Raw genomic sequence first — 21,617 nt, 5'->3', positions numbered from 1 at the left:
AGCCGTGGGGCGCCCATGCAAGCCAAGGGAAGGCATGGGGGTGTTGTCCAATATGGCAATGAACTGTGCTGTCAGGGTGTGGCCTAATATGTTAATATGTTTCTGCTGTTGGGTGTGGCCTATTATGCTAATGAGTTCCTGCTGGGCTTTTTCTACAAAAAAGGCCCTGGTCCTACCCCTTGCTTAATTAAGGATCAGACTAAAGCATCCCTGACTGGGAAAAGACAGTTCAGTTTGTGGTTCATGGCCCTGCAACCCCCATTGAAAGGGACCGCAGTCCCTTTAAGTGGAGTTAGCAGAAAGCTCAAAAAACAGCTGAGTGGCAGGAAGCAGCTTGGTCTCCATTGCTCGGCTGTTTTGGGCTGTCTTGTTCAGTCCCTATAATGTTTAAAATGACTACAAAATAGCACAAAAAACAGCTGTGTGGTGGGGAATCACTCCCCGCTGCACAGTTGTTTTATGCTATTTTCTGATGTCCTTTTAAACTATTTCCCAGAAAGGGACTTACCTTCCACATTTCTACTGGCCATATTGAGCCCCAGGCAGCAGAAGGGGGAGGGAGATCTCCTGGGAAGGGACTTCCTACTCACCTTTCCACTGGCTGCAGTGAGCTCCGTCTTCCAAAAAGGGAGGGAGATCTCCTGGGAAGGGACTTCCCTCCCAACTTTTTGCTGGCCACAGAGAGTCACTGCCAGCAGAAAGGTGGGAGGGAAGATCTTATGGGAAAAGAGATCTTCCCCCATTCCTTTCTGCTAGCCATGTGGAGCCACTGCCAGCATAAAGGAAGGGAGGGAAGATCTGCCAGGAAGAGGAGAAACAGCTGAGCGGCAGGGAGCTCTCCACCACTCAGCTGTTTGTTTTAAATGGCTCAGAGCCATTGAAACCCTGCTTTCCACTCCCCATGGAAAGCCGCAGGGAGCAGAAAGCAGTAGTGGTTTAAATGGCTCTGAGCCACTTAAACCAAACAGCTGATCAATGGAAATCTTCCAGCCACTCAGCTGTTTCTCCTGATGAGCAGAAAGCAGAGGTAAACCCCTGCTTTCTGTTCTTCATGAACTGTCACGAGCCACCATGCATTGTGCCCAAAATTTGTGGTAGTTTGTCCCCATTCTTCAGTTCATGAACCTTGAATAGGCCAAAATACATGACAAACTTTAGTTCGTCAGCCAGCTCGTTCCCATCCCTACTGATACGTCTGTCCATCTGCTGCTTGAAGACTGCCAGTGAGGGGGAGCTCACCACCTCCCTAGGCAGCTGATTACACTGGTGAACTAATCTTACTGTAAAACATTTTTTCCTAATACCTAGCTGGTACCTTTCCACCCATAATTTAAACCTATTGTTGTGAGCCCTCACTGACATCTGAATTTACTGAAAAAAACTGACCCTTTTGAACATATAAATTACAAACATGTTATTAACTGGAATGTACTGTTAATTACCTTGATGCAGCATTTCCTAAAAGAGGCAACCAGAAAAGTGACCCATCATCAGCTGATATTTTCACAAAACATTATTGGAAGCATTAGTTATAAATTAATTTAACCAGACTATAAGGGAAAAGTCTTGCCCCAGGTATCATATGGGGCTATAATATAGGATTCAGTAGAAAATGACCAGTTGGAAATCCCATAAAATCATTTCCTCAGAAAATTACTAGGTGCCCCACTTGGAACACCAGCCATTTATATTAGAAAAGAAACAGGATTATTATTACAAGTTTTATAAAGGTAATATTGACAAAATGTCTTGCATTCAACAAAAAGTGGATCTTCCAGTGATACCCACTGCCATGGGTCTGTTTCAACAGAAACGTGAAAACGTTCCAACATAATGAAATCCACACAACCTAATATTAGCTGACCCCATGGAGAGCAGCTCTTCAACAATTCAGCCCTTCAGGATCATCAGGAAGGAAGATGTGTATGTTGTATTTATGAATTTAATATATTTATTAGTCATTTTTCAGTTTAAAAGTTCTAAATGCAACTTACAACGTTTGGAAAGAACCTGGAGAGCTTAATCAGGAGAGCTTTAAACTGAAGCTGCAAGGGGAATGGGACGATCAACATGGGGACTTCAATGAAGAAAACAGTGGGGGCCCACATGGGTAGGCCAGGACAAACAAAGGTACAAGGCTACAAGTGCCTATATACCAATGCTCGTAGTATGGGTAATAAGAAAGAAGAGCTTGAGATTCTCTTTCAAACAGAGGGCTATGATATAATAGGAATCACTGAGACTTGGTGGGATGATTCTCATGACTGGGATGTGGTAATGGATGGGTATGAGTGGTTCAAGAAAAAACGGAAGGGTAGAAGAGGAGGTGGGGTGGCTTTGTATGTGAAGAGAGGGCTAAATTGTCAGGAAGTTCTGGAGAATGTGGTTGACAGCCACGTGGAAAGTATATGGGTGGAAATAAGGGGAGGTAGGACAAAGGGTATTGTTGTTGGAGTCTGCTACAGACTGCCTGACCAGGGACAGGAAATGGATGCTGCCCTCCTTGAACAGATTGGTAGAGTATCCAGACATCAGAACCTTATAGTTGTGGGAGACTTCAACTTCCCCGATGTGTGCTGGGAGACAGGCTCAACAAAGTGACAAGAATCACACAACTTCCTGACCTGTCTGGCCAACAACTTCCTTTTTCAAATGGTGGAGGAAGCTACAAGGGGCTGGGCCATACTAGACTTAATATTAACCAACAGGGAAGAATTGGTAGATGGGATGAAGGTGGTGAGGACCTTAGGGGGAAGTGACCATGTCCTCCTTGAATTCCAGTTGCTGTGGGAGGTCAAGGAAGTTCATAGCCAGACTCATAGGTTAGATTTTTTGTAGGGCCAACTTCAATTAACTCAGAGGCTTGATGGGAGTCATTCCATGGGGGAGTGTGCTGGAAGGAAAAGGAGCACATGAAGGGTGGGCTCTTCTCAAACATGAGCTTTTGCGAGCTCAAGCCCTCACTATTCCAGCAAGATGGAAACATGGTAAGGGCTCCAAGAAATCGATGTGGATGAACTGAGAGCTTCAGAATAAGCTAAGGGAGAAAAGGGAAATGTTCAGGAAATGGAGGGAAGGTCAGACCTCTAAAGAGGAGTATATGAGTGTTACTAGGTACTACAGATCAGCCATCAGAGAAACCAAAGCTCAGTATGAGTTGGGTCTGGCCAGTGGGGCTTGCTGCAATAAGAAAATTTTCTACAGATATGTGAGAAGCAAACACAAGGTAAACAACATAATTGGACTGCTTTTGGAAGTAGAAGGAGAAACTATGGTGGAGAATAGAGAAAAATCAGACAGGCTTAATTACTTTTTTTCCTCTGTTTTCTCCCAGAAGAACTCGAGCCCATCTAGAGATGGTATAGGACATAACACAACACCTGAGTGTCCAGTTGACATTGACAGGGAGGTTGTGGAGGGGCACCTGACTGCACTGGACGAATACAAATCCCCTGGCCCAGATGGTGTGCACCCAAGAATGCTCAAAGAACTGTCTAATGAACTTGCAGAGCCTCTGTCCATCATCTTCAAGGCCTTCTGGAGAACTGGGGATGTGCCACAAGATTGGAGAAGAGCAAATGTTATCCCAATCTTTAAGAAAGGGAAGAAGGCTGACCCGGGAAACTACAGGCTGGTCAGTCTGACTTCTGTTGCTGGGAAGATATTAGAGCAGATTTTAAAGGGATCGATCTGTAAGCATCTGAAGAAAAACTTAGTGATCTGGGGAAGTCAGCGTGGTTTTGTCCCCAACAGATCTTGTCAGACCAACCTGGTTTCCTTCTTTGATCGTGTGATGAGCTTACTGGATCGTGGGAACGCTGTTGATATGATTTACCTGGATTTCAGTAAAGCTTTTGATAAGGTTCCCCATGACATTCTGATGGGCAAACTGAAAGATTGTGGACTTGACTATAGGACAGTTCAGTGGATAGGGAACTGGTTAGAGGACCACACCCAAAGAGTGGTGGTCAATGGCATTTCATCAGACTGGAGGGAGGTGTCCAGTGGGTGCTGCAGGGCTCAATTTTGGGCCTGGTATTTTTCAATATTTTAATCAATGATCTAGATGGAGGGGTAATTGTAAGGGGTGATATAAGCTCCCAAATGATTTTTTATTGATTATTGCTGCTTAAATGAGACCAATGAGAAGCTTAAGTTCTTTGGGAATCTCCTGGGAGCGCTGACACCTTACTTTAGAACACAAGCTTGACCAATTAATGTAAATCATTTTCTTTGACATGTTTTCAGCTGTTATTTTAAAAGGAGTGCTTTGTGATGTGCAGCCAATTTTGAAGACCTGTCGAGAATTCCTAAATTTATGGTTAGGAGAACCTCAATGGCATTTCATCAGACTGGAGGGAGGTGTCCAGTGGGTGCTGCAGGGCTCAATTTTGGGCCTGGTATTTTTCAATATTTTAATCAATGATCTAGATGGAGGGGTAATTGTAAGGGGTGATATAAGCTCCCAAATGATTTTTTATTGATTATTGCTGCTTAAATGAGACCAATGAGAAGCTTAAGTTCTTTGGGAATCTCCTGGGAGCGCTGACACCTTACTTTAGAACACAAGCTTGACCAATTAATGTAAATAATTTTCTTTGACATGTTTTCAGCTGTTATTTTAAAAGGAGTGCTTTGTGATGTGCAGCCAATTTTGAAGACCTGTCGAGAATTCCTAAATTTATGGTTAGGAGAACCGCTATGAGCCCTTTGAACTGCAGGTGTATTTCTCCTGGGAGTCTCTGTTAGTTTCCCAAGTCAGACTGACCTGGGAATTAAGCCAGCTAAGTTAAAAGTTTAAAACAGCTTTTCTGCTTTGTGAAAGCAACTCTTGATGTAGTTAAATGAGAGAAATCCAGATCATGTTTGTATATTATCAAATGCTGTAAGAAATATCTCTCTCTAGATGTGTATTGTATTATTCTAAAGAAGGGATTACTCTGTTTGCATTTTTAACTAAGTAGTGCTAATTGGGAAAGCTTGTACTGTCAATTGTTCTCTCTCTTACTTCAAAGAGAAGAGTCATACCTAAGTCAAGAGGACAGTTATTATGTATTGTAACAAAAGAAATCCCTGTGTGTGTGTGTGTCTTAAGATTTCAAGTTATAATGTATAAGATGTTTGCAAAAAGCTACAGCTGAACAATTCTATATTTTGTGTGTTAGCTTAAGGTAACCAGACTGTTTGTCTAATAAAAGATCATACAGAAAAGTGTATGGGCGAACAAGTTTGGGAAAAATAAGATAATTATTCAAGTTTTTGAGGCTTAGGGAGTGATCTGAATACTAAAGTTCAGCCAAAATAAGGTAATTAATTCACACTATACTGTGCTTTTAACTATTTAAGGAGTATTATGTCACAAAGACAAATCATGTACATCTGTCAATTAAAAGAAGCACAGGTGCACATTAGATCATAGTTTTTGGCACTGACTAGGAGGGTCAATTATATGAATTGTGAAATAGTGTCTCCTACAGGCCGAACCAAGCTATGTATTTTACAAATTATACCCTTAAGAACATAAGAACATAAGATATGCCAATGTTGGATCAGGCCAAAGGCCCATCCAGTCCAACACTCTGTATCACACAGTGGCCAGAAATACCAGTGCCATCAGGAGGTCCACCAGTGGGGCCAGGACACTAGAAGCCATCCCACTGTTGACCCCCCAAAGCACCAAGATGACAGAGCATCACTTGCCCCAGAGTCCCTATCTATACCTTGTGGCTAATAGCCACTGATGGACCTCTGCTCCATATGCTTATCTAATTCCCTTTTGAAGCCGTCCATGCTTGTAGCTGCCACCACTTCCTGTGGCAGTGAATTCCAAGTGTTAATCACTCTTTGGGTGAAGAAGTACTTCCTTTTATCCGTTCTAACCCGACCGCTCAGCAATTTCATGGAGTGCCCACGGGTTCTTGTATTGTGAGAAAGGGAGAAAAGTACCTCTTTCTCTACCTGCTCTTTCCCATGCATAATCTTATAAACCTCAATCATGTCACCCCTCAGTCGTCATTTCTCCAAGCTAAAGAGCCCTAAGCGCCTTAACCTTTCCTCATAGGGAAAGTGTTCCAACCCTTTTATCATTCGAGTTGCCCTTTTCTGCACTTTTACCAAAGCTATAATATCCTTTTTAAGGTGTGGTGACCAGAATTGCACACAGTATTCCAGATGAGGTCGCACCATTGATTTATATAGGGGCATTATGATATTGGCTGATCTGTTTACAATACCCTTCCTAATAATCCCCAGCATAGAATTGGCCTTCTTTATTGCAGAATAAACCCTTAATGTTAATACAAGCAATTTTATGAAAATGACCAAGAATAATTCTGTAAAATATCTGGAAGAACTAAAATGAATAATAAATTTATAGATCAATACATCTATGAAAGCTTAATGATGTATTTTGTAACGCTAAAAGAATTCATGTAAAATAGTTTAATGCTTTAAAATATCATTGTAAGGATGTGTTTTTATTCTGATGTATTTGTAAACTGAAAATAAGTTTCCAAAATGCTTTTAAGATACTTCATATGGCTAAATTAAGTGTTAAGAAGAACAATGGTGGTAACTGAAGCTGAGAACTTAATACTGAGAATGAACCCAGCTTTAAAAGTTCAGTGAAAGGTAACAGAAGACTGGGAGTAATGCTAAAGGAGAAAACAAAACTATAAATCAGAATTAATGAGTTTCACCTGTGTTGTAGGAGTAAGAAACTCTGCCAGCTACCATTTTGTGTGCCAAATATGTGATTGATGACTGACAAGACAAAGAGAACTGAACTGAACATGTCTACATGATGTCAGTGATTATGTAAAGTGAGCAGGAGTAGAAAAGAGTATATAAGTCTGCTCCTTGCATCTGCTAGTTGAACTCTCAGGCTGAATTAAGCTGTAGGGGGGTTCCTTTATTCGAATAAATACTTTTTATTACCCTTTACTGCCTGGAAGATTGTTTTCACTGTGTGGTTTATTGGCTAGCCACATAAGTCAAAGAACCTGAGCGCCTTTAGCGTATTGGCAACATAATGATAACAAATTGGGAGTAGCAACAAATACCCAAGAAGATAGATTTAAAATTCAACAAGACCTGAATACTCTGGAGAAGTGAGCAGTTGCAAACAGGATGCAATTCAACAAAGATAAATGCACAGTATTACATCTGGGCCACAAAAATGTCAAGCACAAATACTGGATGGGGGATACGTTTCGGGAGAGTAATGTATGTGAAAGAGATCTTGGGGTAAGAGTGGACTGTAAACTGAATATGAGCAGTCAGTGTGATGCGGTGGCAAGAAAGGCAAATTCAGTCTTAGGCTGTATTAAAATGACCATAGCCTCAAAATCGCAGGAGGTCATAGCCCCTCTGTATACTGCCTTGGTCAGGCTGCACCTTGAGTACTGTGTGCAGTTCTGGAGGCCTCACTTCCAAAAGGATGTGGACAAAATTGAGAGGGTGCAAAAGAGAGAGATGAGGATGATCATGGGTCTGGAGACTGAGCCCTATGAGGAAAGGCTAAGGGCCTTGGGAATGTTTACTTTGGAGAAGAGGAGATTGAGGGGGGACATGATTGCTCTCTTTAAATATTTGAAAGACTGTCATTTGGGGTCTGGTCACACGGACCTCTTATCGCGGTTGTTTTCCCGCATTAATTATATCCGGTTCATTATATGTCGTATTACTTTAAATCCGGTTCACTCTATGCCGCTTTGCGGTGGTTACACGGGCGATCTGTATTCCGCTCTACTTGCGCGTAGAATTGTTCAGACAGCCATGTCGCCCCCGCGACGTCGCGGTTTTGTTTTTTTAAAAAAAACCTTTGCGCATGCGCTTGTATATCCATGCGCATTATCGAATTACGGCTTGATCTCCCTCCGCGATGCCACAATGAGCTTCCGTTTCCCTAACTTTAACCCTGAGCTTCCGTTTTCCTCCGAGATACATGTCATCCACAAACATTGTGTGCCATGGACTGTGTAAAGACGATGGACCCCAAGCTGTGGACATTCATACTGTTCAGCTTGCGGACAATGATGATGACCTTGATTGATGAGGAAGAAGAAAACGCAGTGTCCAGATCGAGGATGGTTAGGCTTCTTTACCGCCGCTTTCGAAAAAGAGTGCAGGTGCGCCAGGTACCGCAGTCACGCGCGAGGTTCCTCCTACAACGACTGGCTGAGACCTCAGGCTACCGTCGCTGGTGGGTCTACCCCCGTTCCACAGATTGGTGGGACTCCTTCGTACTGAGAGTCTGGGGTGAAGAAAAGTGGCTTGAGAATTTCAGGATGACTCGCGCCACCTTCCACTGGTTGGTGGATTGTCTTTGTGGAAGGATAGAGCGCCAAGGTACCAACATGAGGATGCCCATACCCATGGAGGAGAGGGTGGCCATCACCATTTGGTGGCTCGCCAATACCAACTGTTACAGGCAGGTTGGTGAGCACTTTGGACTGGCACGTTCCACAATCGCTGGCATAGTTGTGGAGGTTTGTCTGGCCATTGAACTGGAGCTCTTGGAATCAGTCATACGACCAGGACCATATGGAAGGGTATGTATCAAAATTTTTGCACAGCACAGCATGACTGTCCAGTGGAGACACATGGCACCTGTGTCATTCCACATTTGTCTACCAGTTGCTGAAATAAACAGGCCGCATTACACAAGTAGATCCTCAACACACAGGCATCGCCTGGGCACCCACAGTCTTTGTTCAGGTGCCATTTGGTCACAACTTCAAATGTTTGAATGGTTGAGGGGGGAAAAGCTAAATGTGGTTGAAAACTGAGGAGATGAGCGGGTGGATGGCAGTTCTTGAATGTGTGGGCTGGGTTTGGTCAGTGCAGATAAACTCCGTGTCACTTAACGATTTATGTTATGTGTTCCTGTTTCTCCCCATTGTAGGCAATGGATGGCTTTGCAAAACTGGGCTTTCCCCACTGCATTGGAGCTATCGATGGTTGCCATATTCAGATTCGCGCCCCAGTTCACCAATCCGGGGAATACATCAACAGAAAAGGGTTTTTCTCCATGCTTCTTCAGGGCACCATGGACCATAGTGGACGGTTTATCAACGTCAGGGTGGGGCATAGTGGCAAAAACCACGATGCTTACGTGTTCAGGTCTTCTAACTTGTTCATGGCCATGGACCGGGTTTTTTTTGTTCCTGGTAACCCCACGGTTACGATTGACGGAATTCAGGTCCCTCCACTGATACTTGGAGATGCGGCCTACCCGATTAGGAAGTGGCTCATTACTCCGTATACTGGAGCTCTGAATCGTCAGCAGGCGGCCTTCAACAAGGCATATTGTCGAGCACGCAACGCCGTCGAGCGCGCTTTCGGCCGGCTAAAGGCAAGGTGGCATTGCCTTTCACTGAAGTTGCCAATCCAGGAGGAGAATGTTGTCCCCATCATTTGTGCTTGCACCATTCTGCACAACATCTGTGAGGACCGTGGCCATGAGTTAACAACACCACTGGTTGACACTGCTAACGAGGCCGCAAATGAGGCTACTCCTGTTGTGCACGAGACTCCACGTGTTGCGGATGCGAGGCACAAGAGGGAGGGACAGGCTGTTAGATGGGCAATAACACAGTGGATGCTAAGGCAACGACCTCCGCGCTGATTAGTTCCCAGATGGGCCACAACCCTTTGCATGAAATAGGTGGTTATTTTCGTAGTGATCTCCTTCCTCTTGTTATTAGAGGATGTTACATCAAAGCGTGTTACACTCTGTTCAAAGATTTGCTTAGCTTTAATTTGTCTGGGTAGCTTTGCTGGTGTTGACTAACCGACAATGAATAAAAATCCTTAATAAAAAATAGAAAGTTGAACTGGTCTACTTCTTACGTTATCCCAATTTTTAAGTCACAGTAGTGAGTGGTGTGTGAGTTTTGTATGTTCCATTACACAGGGTGAGCTTACTGGTGACTGTTCACCGTGCCTGCGCAGTTGCAGAGCTTCCGCCTTGCATGCCAGAGGTACAAGGTGTAATCTCTTGCGGCTTCCACATATCAAGATGCAGGTGGTAGGTCATGTTACAGACCACCACCACAGACCCTGGAGAGCAGCTGCCAAATGATAGGCCAAAACACATTAGCGAACTCTCTCATTAGTGAAGGTGGACACAGGTGTGTTGCTGTAAATGTGGCAGCATATGTGCTAGTGACTTCTCGCACTCACATTGATCATCTGGGTTTTTCTCTTTTGATTCACCACCACCCAAGTAGCAACAGCACAGCCCCTGGGTGAACTTGTGGTTGTGCAATGGTGGGAGTTGGACCACTTTAAACCTATGGAGGCGGGAGGGTTTTGCGTGTAAGCAAGAGGCTGGGCATCAAAGTCATGAATGGTCCATCATTGCCAAATCTCCCCATCCATTGCATACGCATGCCTTTGCAACCAGTCATGCGTTTGAGCGAATGTAAACGGATGGGAAGCGTGGAGAGGGTGAGCAGCCTGTTCAGTAAGGTTGCCAGTGGCTCGAAACTAGGAAGGATGGAGAGGTTGAGCAGGCTGTTCACTAAGGTTGCCGGTGGGTCTGAACTAAACGCGATAATTAGCAGGGGGGTGGTGATCATCGCGACCAAACAATTTTTTTTAACACAGCTCTATTTTTCTACTGATCAAGAATACCGTGCCTATTTTCCCCAGGCTTACAATCTGACACACGGTATATTCTCTTTAGCAAGATGAGCGAGCAGCATTTGTAATTGCTATCGCCACTTTTGCGCGCCCCCATTTTTAGGCATCAGGTGGCATGGTCCCTCAGGAACACATTCCTCCTATTGTAAGTGCTTGGTATTGCGAGCGCACATGCATTTGTTATGATAACTTGCACAAAGTTCCCCCAGCATGGCTTCCAGCCTCAGTGTCTACTGGCAGGAGAATGAGGCGGAACGGCTCCACGAAATCTTAATAGAGCTACAGGCGGGTGGGAGTGTAATGCCCAGTACTCATTTGGAGACAATCCCAGTACTCATTTGGAGTCGCGGTGCTGCGGGACTCCTCCTCACCCTCACCACCGCCCGCTCCAGAGGATCTGGGAGAGGGACCATCCCAAGGTAGGCAGTACAGAGCTGCATACAACTGTGCCATGTCTCGTGCTGATGCTGCAGTCAATGGATACTTAGGATAACGATGTGGTCTGCATTGCAGCGAGAGAAGAACAGGCCGCACCAGAGGAGCCGGGGGAGCCTAGTGCAGCAAGAGAAGAACAGGCCGCAGCACAGGACACAGGGGAACACAGTGCAGTGGATGAGTGTGAGTGAAGTTGGCACCGTTTTCCGAATTACTTCAGCAGGTTTTTTTCTTCATACTTTGATTCAAGGGGCCAAGTTACCGCATGAGGGACGTATTGTCTCTGGTAATGGGTGCTGGGCTAGGACTGCACGGACATTGTTGGTGTGTCACTGATTCAACATCAACAATGCGAAAGCAACAGAAAGAGTATCCAGCATCAATGGACAACCTGTCAGCTGTGTAAACGTTACCGGTGTTTGATTCCTTTTGGAGCAAGTCAGTTATGCTACTGTTTATTTTCTTGGTGGGAAACCACAAGGCCAAGTGCTTTCAGAGCAGGCCTACGCCACATGATGAGAACCATGGATGTAGTTTGTTAAAACACCCAACACTCATAACTAATGCGATATAGAAATGGTTTATAACAGCATGCATTGGACTTTTAAACTTAGGTAAACCTGCACCATTCACAGTTTGCGCCCCCCCCCCCCCCCACTTGATAAACATTTCAAAATCCGGCAGCGTAACAGACATCCTTGGATATGGTAACCCCTGACTGTCATACATTATTTGATAACAGATTTTCAGTGGTGTAACGGCTGTCATTCTGTCACCCAGGTCCAGCGGCACCTGCAGCACTCTTGGGGCAGTTGGCCGAGGCACCACCCTGCCCTGGCGGAGAGGTGTTGGCTGAGGCACCGCCCTGCTCTGGATGTCGTGGCCTGCAGAGCCAAGTTACCCAACTGGCGGAAACCATGGATAGGCGATGTAAGTAGAGAATGGTTGCGTGTCTCGGCCAGTATGTGTTAATTTTGCATCTCTGCTCAAGCACATTTAGCCCACACTGGGCTTGTCAAGCACGCTATACAGGTTAGATGCATTGGTGCAACAAATGTTAACATGTTAACATCCCTCTTTTCAATCCCCCCTTACAGTTAACCACGTGATACGGCTCATCACCATGCTGCGCCAGGGTCTGCGTAGGCTGCGTTCGACCATGGCTGCCGCGCAGAATCCGAATGCACAGGCTGCGGAGGGTGGACACTCTGCGGCCCCAGACACAGAGTCAGAGGAAGACCAAGCGGCTGCCTCATAGTTATGTTTTATCATCTCCACCTGTAAATTTATACCTGCACAGTTTCCAGTTTCTAATTTCGCAGTTCCAGTTCTAGTTTATATTGTTGAAAGCACTTTATTTAAAAAATAAAATCCCCTTGTTTATACAATACAAAGCCTGTGTTCATAACGTAGCGCTGCTCTGACAAGGCATTGTTGACAGGAAGCGCGGATTGACGTGGCTGCTCCTGGGTGATTGTTTACTCTAGGACACAGAAAACATGTTAGGTATAAAAGTTTAAAATTAGTAGCAAGGTTTGTATTGGCAAAACTGACAATGTGTCATGAAATGCAATACAGTTTACAAAAGAAGATAAACAGCATTACACTAGGTTTCATGCATCAGTTAACCCTTCCTTGCATGAACTCACTGAGATGCCTTAATCTTAAGGGATAGATCAACCTTCAAGGACTAAAGGGAATTTTTTTTGGGGGGGCGAGAACGGATGCCATGCTTCCTTCCCCCAGGCTTTTGGGCTGGTGAACCAGGGATGTCTCCATTGTTGTGCTCCCGGGGCGGACCTCCTCCACTGTTCCTTGACCAGGTTGACTAAAAGAAATGTTCCCACTGGGCTCAACAGCACCCGCAATGGGGGGCTGGATAATGGCCTTGGCTATGTCATTTAATACTTGCAATGTTGATCTTAGAATTTCAACCCTTGTTTCCCGTGCCTCTTTCTCCTCCAGCCGGTACGCCCAAAACTCATCCATGAACTCCCTATGTTCCTGTCTGGAGGACTCCTGGTCACGGGCTGCGGCCTTCAGAAACTGGTCCCCAACCCTCTGCACCGCAGTCACACGTTTTTTCCTAGATCTAATGAGCCGTAGGCGTTCTGCTGGTGTCATATCTGCCATGATGGCCCCAGGGTCAACATCTGCGGGAAAAATGAAAGCAGCAGAAGTAAAGAGCCACCCCATGTATACAAACCACAAATTTTAAGTAATGGTAAAACCTAAGTGCCGCGGCAGACATTCTGGAGAAATCATGATTGGTGGTTTTTCTCCTAATCCCCCCCCACCCAACACTAGGGTTGTAGAATGACATATGAACGTCCTTTGAAAGTGCTCCCACCATTGGTGTCTCCGTCTCCATCTCCGTTGTTTGATGCATCGTCATCATCATCCAGCATGGATGTGCTGGGACCTGCTTGAGATAAGAATTCCGAGCTTAATTGAGTGCACCTCATGATGCTGCCAAGTGACTGACGTGACAACGTCACTCAGGCACATTTAAGCCCCTACTTTGGAAGAACTCACCATGGTCCATGGGAGAGCCAATGTTGGTTGCGTCTGTATCCTGTATTTGGGACTCCTCCTCCACAGACTCTAGTAGAAAAAAGGGAGGAAGGGAAACGTCACACAGCTTGTATTCACCACCCCCATAAGCAGACAGTGGATTTCACAGTCCTGTGTTGACAGAATCTCCAGTCCTACCAATCTGTTGTGCATTACAAGTGGGCCAGCTCCAGGGGCGTGCGGGATTCACAGAGGCCGGTATCAAGACCTCTGTCAGCAATGGTCACTGTTGGAACCTATGCACAAATCAGAAACCCTGCTGAGTACTGCAATATCACCCACCCCCAAGGGCACTCCACCAGAAAGGCTCTAAGAAAAATTCAGACACACCACAAAACCAATGCCATTCAAGGATGCTTGAACAAAACAGGGGAAAGGCACCTTACCTGAAGCTGCAAACTCGTCATGCTGTGTGTTCTCTCCCTCAATGGGCTCCAGAACCATGGTGAAGAGTTCCTCGGAGCCCTCGGCTGGCGTGGAAGTAACTGGCATTTCCATGTCCATGCGGGGAGGGGGGGGTTGTCCGGCAGAGCGAAGCTGTCAGCAACACGCTGGGGCTTCACACTGGGGTCGCCGTTCAAGATATTGTGCAGTTCGTTATAGTAAAGACAAGTGATCCTGTGGTTGCCGGAGGTGTTGTTGTGGAGGAGAACTCGCCTGTAGTCAGCACGGAGTGCCTTGGTCTTGTTTCGGCACTCAGTGACTGAACGACAATGACCCCTCGCCGCCATCCCCCGCGCAATTTCTTTATAGGTATCCATCGTGCGGTGTGATTGCCTGATTGATTCCTGGACCCTCCGCTCTCCCCACAATGCCAGCAGATCCAATATTTCCTCTCTCTTCCAAGAGACACCTCTGACTCCCGCCATATTTTGGTTACTTCTCGGGAATGCTTTGGAACAGGAAGTGAGAAGGCTAGCCGTAATGACTCCAGTAGCCGGAACTACACAACAGCTGGCGGAGAGTGGGACTACTTTTCTGCAGCACAACTGCATGCACTAGTAAAAAACTATGCTCTACATGAGACCGACGACTTTTCATAGGGGGACCATAGTGAGAACATGGTTAAGCTTGCGCTTGTGCACTTGGGCATACATACGAACAACAAATATTGAAATATAAGCGAGCGCCCATTTGCACATGCGCATAACTAAAACCGGAAAAAAAAATTAAAAATGGGGGGAGCGCACTCGCAATCGCGGCGGATTCCCGTCCAAATTAGCAAAAAGCGAATACAATCCGCGAGACATCGAGAAAACCCCCATTTCAACGGGGGTCAGAAAAACGCGGATGAAAGAGCAGAAACCGCGGGAGTCTGCCGGCTTCGGGCCGGGAAGCAGGTTTGCCTATGTAGACAGGAAACTTTACTGCGGGAGAAATCAGCTGCGAGTCCGGGAAATTATGTAGACAGGAAACTTTACTGCGGGAGAAATCAGCTGCGAGTCCCGCACTAAACATCCGTATGACCACAGCCTTGGAGGAGGGCAAGGAGCTGTTCCAGTTGGCAGCAGAGGATAGGACCCAAAGCAACAGATTTAAATTACATGCAAAAAGGCTGGATATTAGGAAAAACCTTTTCACGGTCAGATTGGTTCAAAGGTGGAATCAGCTTCACTGACAGTTTTCAAGAAGAGGCTGGACGAATATTTGTCAGAGATGCTTTAGGCTGGTCCTGCATTGGGCAGGGGGTTGGACTAGATGGTCTGTATGGCCCCTTCCAACTCTATGATTTTACAAAAATGGGGAAAATGTATTATCACTAACAATGCTACTCTTAACAGCCCTGGGGGAATGGATGGCTATCATATAGCCAGAGAGGTACCTCAGTCCTTTTTCCTCTGAAAAATAACAGAACCACTCCCAAAGGCGTTTGTTCACCAAGCTCACATGGAAGGGCTGGAGCCAGAGAGTTCCTTCCCTCGGTTCCTCTGGAAGAAGGCAGAATCCATTTATGAAATGTCTTGATATGTGTGCAACCAAGGGCAATCATTCCAAGAGTCACACAAAGGATGCAGATTATTTCACTGGAACTGGATAGTGCTTTTCTACAAAGGAAACATATTTCTTCTAACCTTTCCATGAGCAGCATTCAAGCAAGGGTTGCATATTCTTCTTAAACACAAAAAGATATAAATGCATAATACCTCCAAGACAGGCAAATCACATACGTCTTTCCAAGGCAAACAGATGACTAGTAAGGATAAGATATTTGTACACTGTCTCTATAGACCCACCCCTACTGTCCTGAAGAAAATGAACCTTGTGCTATGTTGATCATGTCAATTAGAAACTCTCTTCTAAGCATTTATGCTTGTGTAGGTTCATTGCTAGTTTATTTTGTTCTCACTGGAACTTAACAATAAGTGTCTGCATTTTTCCACTGGCAAACTCATTTCATTGTACAGCACAAATTTGGTTGGTTGGTTTCATCTCCATTTGTAATATTCTCTTGTTTAAAATCTAGCCCTTTGTTTCCTCTTCTTATCTCAGCACAAGCAATGTGCAAATATCAGCTCTAAGAACAGGAGCAGTACTAAAAAATTGGACCCAACAGTACATGTGTTGGACAGGAAGGTGCTCCTGAGGTGTGTTCTGTGTTTATGTTCAACTAAGTCTTATGATACAAGCTTCCATCGGTTTTTCAGTGTGTGACTCCGCAAGTGGTTCTCATCAGGCAGCAAACTCTGCTTGCTATTCCTGATCACCAAAGGTAAGTTCTCTTTTTTTAAAAAGTATTATATGAAAACTTTTTAAAAATAACAATGAATGAGGAATCTAGACAGAAGAGCAATTATTATACATTACAAGGAAAGCTTGAGTGCCAGCCCACCACACTTATAACTTATATTGTTTAAAGAGGATGCATAAAGTTCCTAGTCTACCCACAGCTGAAAGAGAAATACAATGTTAAACCTGCTTTTTAGATAACAGCATAAAAGCAAAGATTAGTTGCTATTGTCTTAAATAGTATCTGGGGGGATCACATACTAGGGAATGAACCATAGACACTTTCCTGGAACTAAGCCCCACTGAGTAGACTTGAGTTGAATTTGCTTAGGATTGCACTCCAGGTGCCTATTTACTTACTTATTAAATTGGTATCTCACCCTTCCTCCAAGGGACTCAGAGTGTCATACATAGGTCTCCTATTTTACTGTCACATCAGCCCTGTGAAATAGGTTAGACTGAGTGGCAGAGTAACTTGCCCACGTTTACCTAGTCAGTTTCATGTCAGAATGGTAGCCATGTTGGTCTGAATCAGCAGAACAAAGTTTGAATCCAGGAGCATCTTTAAGACAAGATTTTATTCTCAGAATGGTGACCCCGCATTTCCCAGGTCCTTGTACAATACTCTAGCCCTTACACCACACTAGTACTCCATGGGTATAACCTAAGAAACTTATCAAAATCATCAGTGGACACATTTACCCAGAACAGAGGGGTAAGCAGAACACTGTAACATATATTTGAATAACAAAGTTTGAGTCCAGATCAACAAAGTTTTATTCAAAGCATAAGCTTTCGTGTGCAAGCACACTTCTTTAGATACAGTGTGTATAATATATATAAGAAGTGTGCTTGCACACGAAAGCTCATACCTTGAATAAAACTTTGTTGGTCTGAAAGGTGCCACTGGACTCAAACCTTGTTCTGCTGCTTCATACTAACATGGTTACCCCACCTGAATATATATGAATAGTATAATATACATAATCCATATTTCAAAGAAGAAACTCTTCAGATTTGGGGTTGGATTTATCATCATGATTTTAAGATATAAATGTACAGTTTGGGTACACACATAACTCTTAAGACAGAGACTCACCTTCAATTTGTATTAAAATATTTGGAAGCTAAAGCTTCCAATTGATATAAAACTTTTCATATTTGATTTTTATTTCAGCAAGATAGTTATTGTTGGAACCTTTATATAACAAATATTTATGTGCTAAACTGTAAATTCTGAATTCCTAAACTCCTTTGTAGCTGCCCTTGGATTCTCTCACAGTCTACAGAAATACAGAAAAGCTGTGATGGTATTGGGGATGCTGGCTGATTTTCCCTTGTTTGTTAATGGACATAAATGATTGGCTGATATCACTTCAATGGATTTTGCTACTGCAAAAGGATTTTAATATGGCTTGGGATTTAACAGTACGTGACATTCCTCCCTGACCACCATGAGGGTAGACCCTTTTGATGCATCATCCTTACCTGGAGCACTAGTATATCACACCTACTGATTTTTCAAATGATTTTTTTAAAATTTGGGATGTGACAGCTTTTATTTAAAGAAAGGGGGCTTGGTTTAAAAATAGAAAAATTGCTGGTTAAAAATAAATTAGCTGAGACTGGCAGCCCCCCCCCCCATTCAAATCTCACTGACCTATCAGCCCAGTTATGATCACTCTAGCATAGGGGTTTCCTCTTCCCACCCACCCCCCTACCCCAGGTTTTATCAGGAGTTTTTTTTTTCCACTAGATAACTCTCTGCCTTGTCATGTTTGAATCCTGGAAAATTCTTTTTAGAAGTTAGGCCTGTGTTTCCTTTTCTTATCTCAGGGCAAGCAATGTGCAGATTAGAGATCTAAAGAAAGTCCTCCATTAATGATTAGAGTTGTGAGAACAGCAAGGAATTTAAAGAAGATAAATTCAGCCAACGTTGTCCAAATTCTGCCAACTTGGGGCCATATCCTCTTTAGCCATGGGGAATGGGATTCTACTGTCTTTGAGGGACCTGGCTCCCCAGGCTGGACATCATCTCATTTAGCACTAAGAGGCATGCACATCTGCTAGGAGGGAAGCTTGAGGGCAGAAGCAATGGCAAGGGAGGGCACACTGCTGAGCGGGACGCCTGAATGCATTTTAACTCATCCCATTCAGCAGCTTCATCTCCTTTGCCATTTTTGCTGTCCTCAAGCTTCTCTCCCAGCACACACCCCACCTTGCAAAGAAACAATACCCCAGAGGTTTCTGAGCAATAGCAAAGGCCTATCCAGGTATCTACAAATGGGCAGCACCTCCTGCTGCAAAATTCCGCACAAGGCACTGTTTCCGAATTGATGAGAACCCCGCCCACATGTTATTATAGTTGCATAATTCCACCACTTCAAAGGCAATGCAGCACAAGTTGCCTTGCAGCACATGAGGCATGGCTTCTCACCCAGCACTACATGAGAAAATGCCCAAGAGTATATTGTCAGTTTCACAGAAGCTCCTGAACCTCACTCTCATGGTTCCATGGGGGGGGGGGAATCCCAGGAGGCAGGGCTCTAGTCGGGGGGGAGCTCTCAGGTACGGAGCTCCGGAAGAGAACCTCTAGGGGGCGGGGCAGTCACGTGGTGAAGCCCCGCCCCCTTCTTTACCCCGCCCTCTGCTTCGATCCTCATTCCGTTTGGGAATGAGGATGAAGCAGGAGGGTAAGTAGCCGGGCCTTCTGACACACTTCCGGTGATGTCAGGGGGGTGTGGCCTTCTGTCACTTCCGGTGATGTCAGGGGGCGTGGCATATGCAAATAAGTTATGCTAATGAGTTATGCTAATGAGCTCCGGCAGCTCTTTTTCTACAACAAGACCCCTGCCAGGAGGGATGCTTGAAGGAGCCAGCAGTGAAACCAAAGAGTGTGGTGCTGATCAGACAGAGGTCAGCATACTCAAGAGCTTCCTTCCTTCCTGGTATCTCTCTCCAATGAAGAGGGGTGGTGGTCACAAAATATAAGGCACAGCTGGACAACCTGATGAGCAACCTTCACAAATGCTATTGTTGTTTTGGATGCCAGTTCACTTTAAAGATCATTTTAAGTTACTAATAACCCTCCAATAATCACCATGCCATACACACAGTGGGTATTTTTCAAGCTCACTCAAGGGTGACAGTGATCACCAAGGATGATTGCAGGCTATTAAGGTTGGAGAATATTGTGAACTGTTTAGTCAAGGCATTCATAATTAATCTTTCCATTTCATATGCCATTCATACTGCCTGCAGAAACATCATAAAACTAGCCTTTTTTACATAAGGTACTTATTTTAGAAAAGTGTTCTGCACTTAAACATAAGCATTCTTATTCAGCTCATGCAATTCTGATGCTATTAATTCATAGGCACTAAAGTACACATACGCATTTGGACTTGGTTACAGAATTTTCTATAGTAATGAGGTGGAGGAAATAGCTAGTTTTCACCCATTTCTTTCATTTCTTTGAAGCCCCACTTGGAAATGTGGCAGCCCCACCTTCCAGAGCTAGAGGGAGGTGCAGAGAAACAGTCTGGTATGAATTTGCAGTTTAAAATAATGGAGACTGCAGTCTTGTGGGTGATGCCAGAGGTGCTTTCTGGGGCTCTGACACAGCACCAATGGATTTCTCGCCTGTTGACAGAGTACCTACTTGTTTCCAATAAGCCTTTGCTTGTATATTGGTAAATAAAGCAGCTATTACAAAGATACCATAAGATTCCTGGCAGTCTTGTCCAAAGGAAACTTAACCATAGAAAATATTGGTATGCTTGGTATATTACGGACATTTCTTTGCTCTCAGATTTTGCATTTCCAAGCATTTCTTCCTTCTCCTCCTGCCATTTTTCATCCACAGGTGATTTACAAGTTTCCTTAGAGCTCATACATAAGATCATGCTCTTTCATAAATGTTGAACCACAGTAACAACCTACCTCAACCCCTTGTTTATAATCTCTCACAAAGTCACTAACATGAGCATGTATTTGACCATAGGCATCTACCTTATAACAAGTCAGACCAGGATCTCAGGCACAGAAAGGTCTTTCCCAGCACCTACTTTAATGGGGGATGCTGGGAACTGAACCTGCACAGAAAATTAGATACTCTACCACTAGGGTTGCCAGATCCCCCCCCTGGCCACCTGCGGGGGTGTGTGTAGGGCTGCAAGCTCCAGGTTGGGAAACTCCTGGAGATTTGGGAGTGGAGCCTAGTGGGATACAATGCCATAGAGCCCACTCGCCAAAGCATCCATATTCTCTAGGGAACTGATCTCTGTAGTTTGGAGATGACCTGTAATTCTGGGGGGATCCCCAGGTCCCACCTGGAGGCTGGCATCCCTATCTGCCACTGAATTACAGCCTTCCATGAGCCCCATCCAAAATGAATATGAGTAAGGCAAAATTAGCATTTTTAGACCACTATTATTTTATTGTAACTATCACAGGCTTGTTAATGTTCAATAAAAGGTGATTAATCTGCATAAAATGATCCTCATGCACCCTTAGAATAGACTGCTTTCCTTACCTTTCCCAGAAGCCTGGCAAAATGACAGACAATCAGATGCTTGGTAGAATGTTTAATTATTCATGTCACTTAGAATTTGCAGCCTTGCTGCTACAGCACATTGCAAGAAAGGATTTCAGTGCTGAAGTGTCGTAAGTAGAAGCTCTTATTAAAAGGCAAACCAGAAAAAAGAAGGGATAACATTTTTGCAGGCACCACTGGAATCAGCATCTCACCAAGAAGAGCCTTGAAAAATTCAACTGCATGTCCGCAGTGAGTAGATACTTTTCCAGAAAGACCTGCAGATGCAAAGCTTTCGTTAACTGGTACCAACCTTTTATGGGGAAATAACATTCTTCCCAACGCAAAATAAGAATATTGTTGGAAAGATGACAAACATTATGTGTCCTTTCAAAACCACTTGGTGCAACAAAGAGAGGATGCAGCCTTTTTAATTTGCACCAGCCAGACAAGTGTGGAGAGAATCCTGCTGGATTTGTTTTAAAGAAACCTATTAGTGTTTAGTCATGCCAGCCACATGACCACGGAAACGTCTTTGGACAGCGCTGGCTCTTCGGCTTTGAAACGGAGATGAGCACCGCAACCCTAGAGTCGGATTCGACTGGCTTTCAAGCAAGGGAACCTTTACCTTTACTTACTAGTGAGGAAGAGTTGATACAAAAAAGAAAGGTATGAAGCAAGGTCCAGAATGGTAACTGGT

General features: G+C 44.5%; 1 protein-coding gene across 1 annotated transcript; it reads left to right on the top strand.

The window, feature by feature from the left end:
• Positions 1–7,988: 7,988 nt before the first annotated feature.
• On the top strand, positions 7,989–9,628 carry LOC107118566 (putative nuclease HARBI1). Its single transcript, XM_015420930.1, has 2 exons — positions 7,989–8,552; positions 8,906–9,628. The coding sequence occupies exons 1-2, from the start codon at positions 7,989–7,991 to the stop codon at positions 9,626–9,628; spliced, it is 1,287 nt and encodes a 428-aa protein (XP_015276416.1).
• The last annotated feature ends 11,989 nt before the right edge of the window (positions 9,629–21,617 follow it).

Source organism: Gekko japonicus, unplaced genomic scaffold, assembly GCF_001447785.1.
Source record: "Gekko japonicus isolate JY-2015 unplaced genomic scaffold, Gekko_japonicus_V1.1 scaffold2802, whole genome shotgun sequence".
Classification (NCBI taxonomy): domain Eukaryota; kingdom Metazoa; phylum Chordata; class Lepidosauria; order Squamata; family Gekkonidae; genus Gekko; species Gekko japonicus.
Note: the sequence above shows the minus strand (reverse complement) of the source record. Positions and strands in the feature narration are given on the sequence as shown.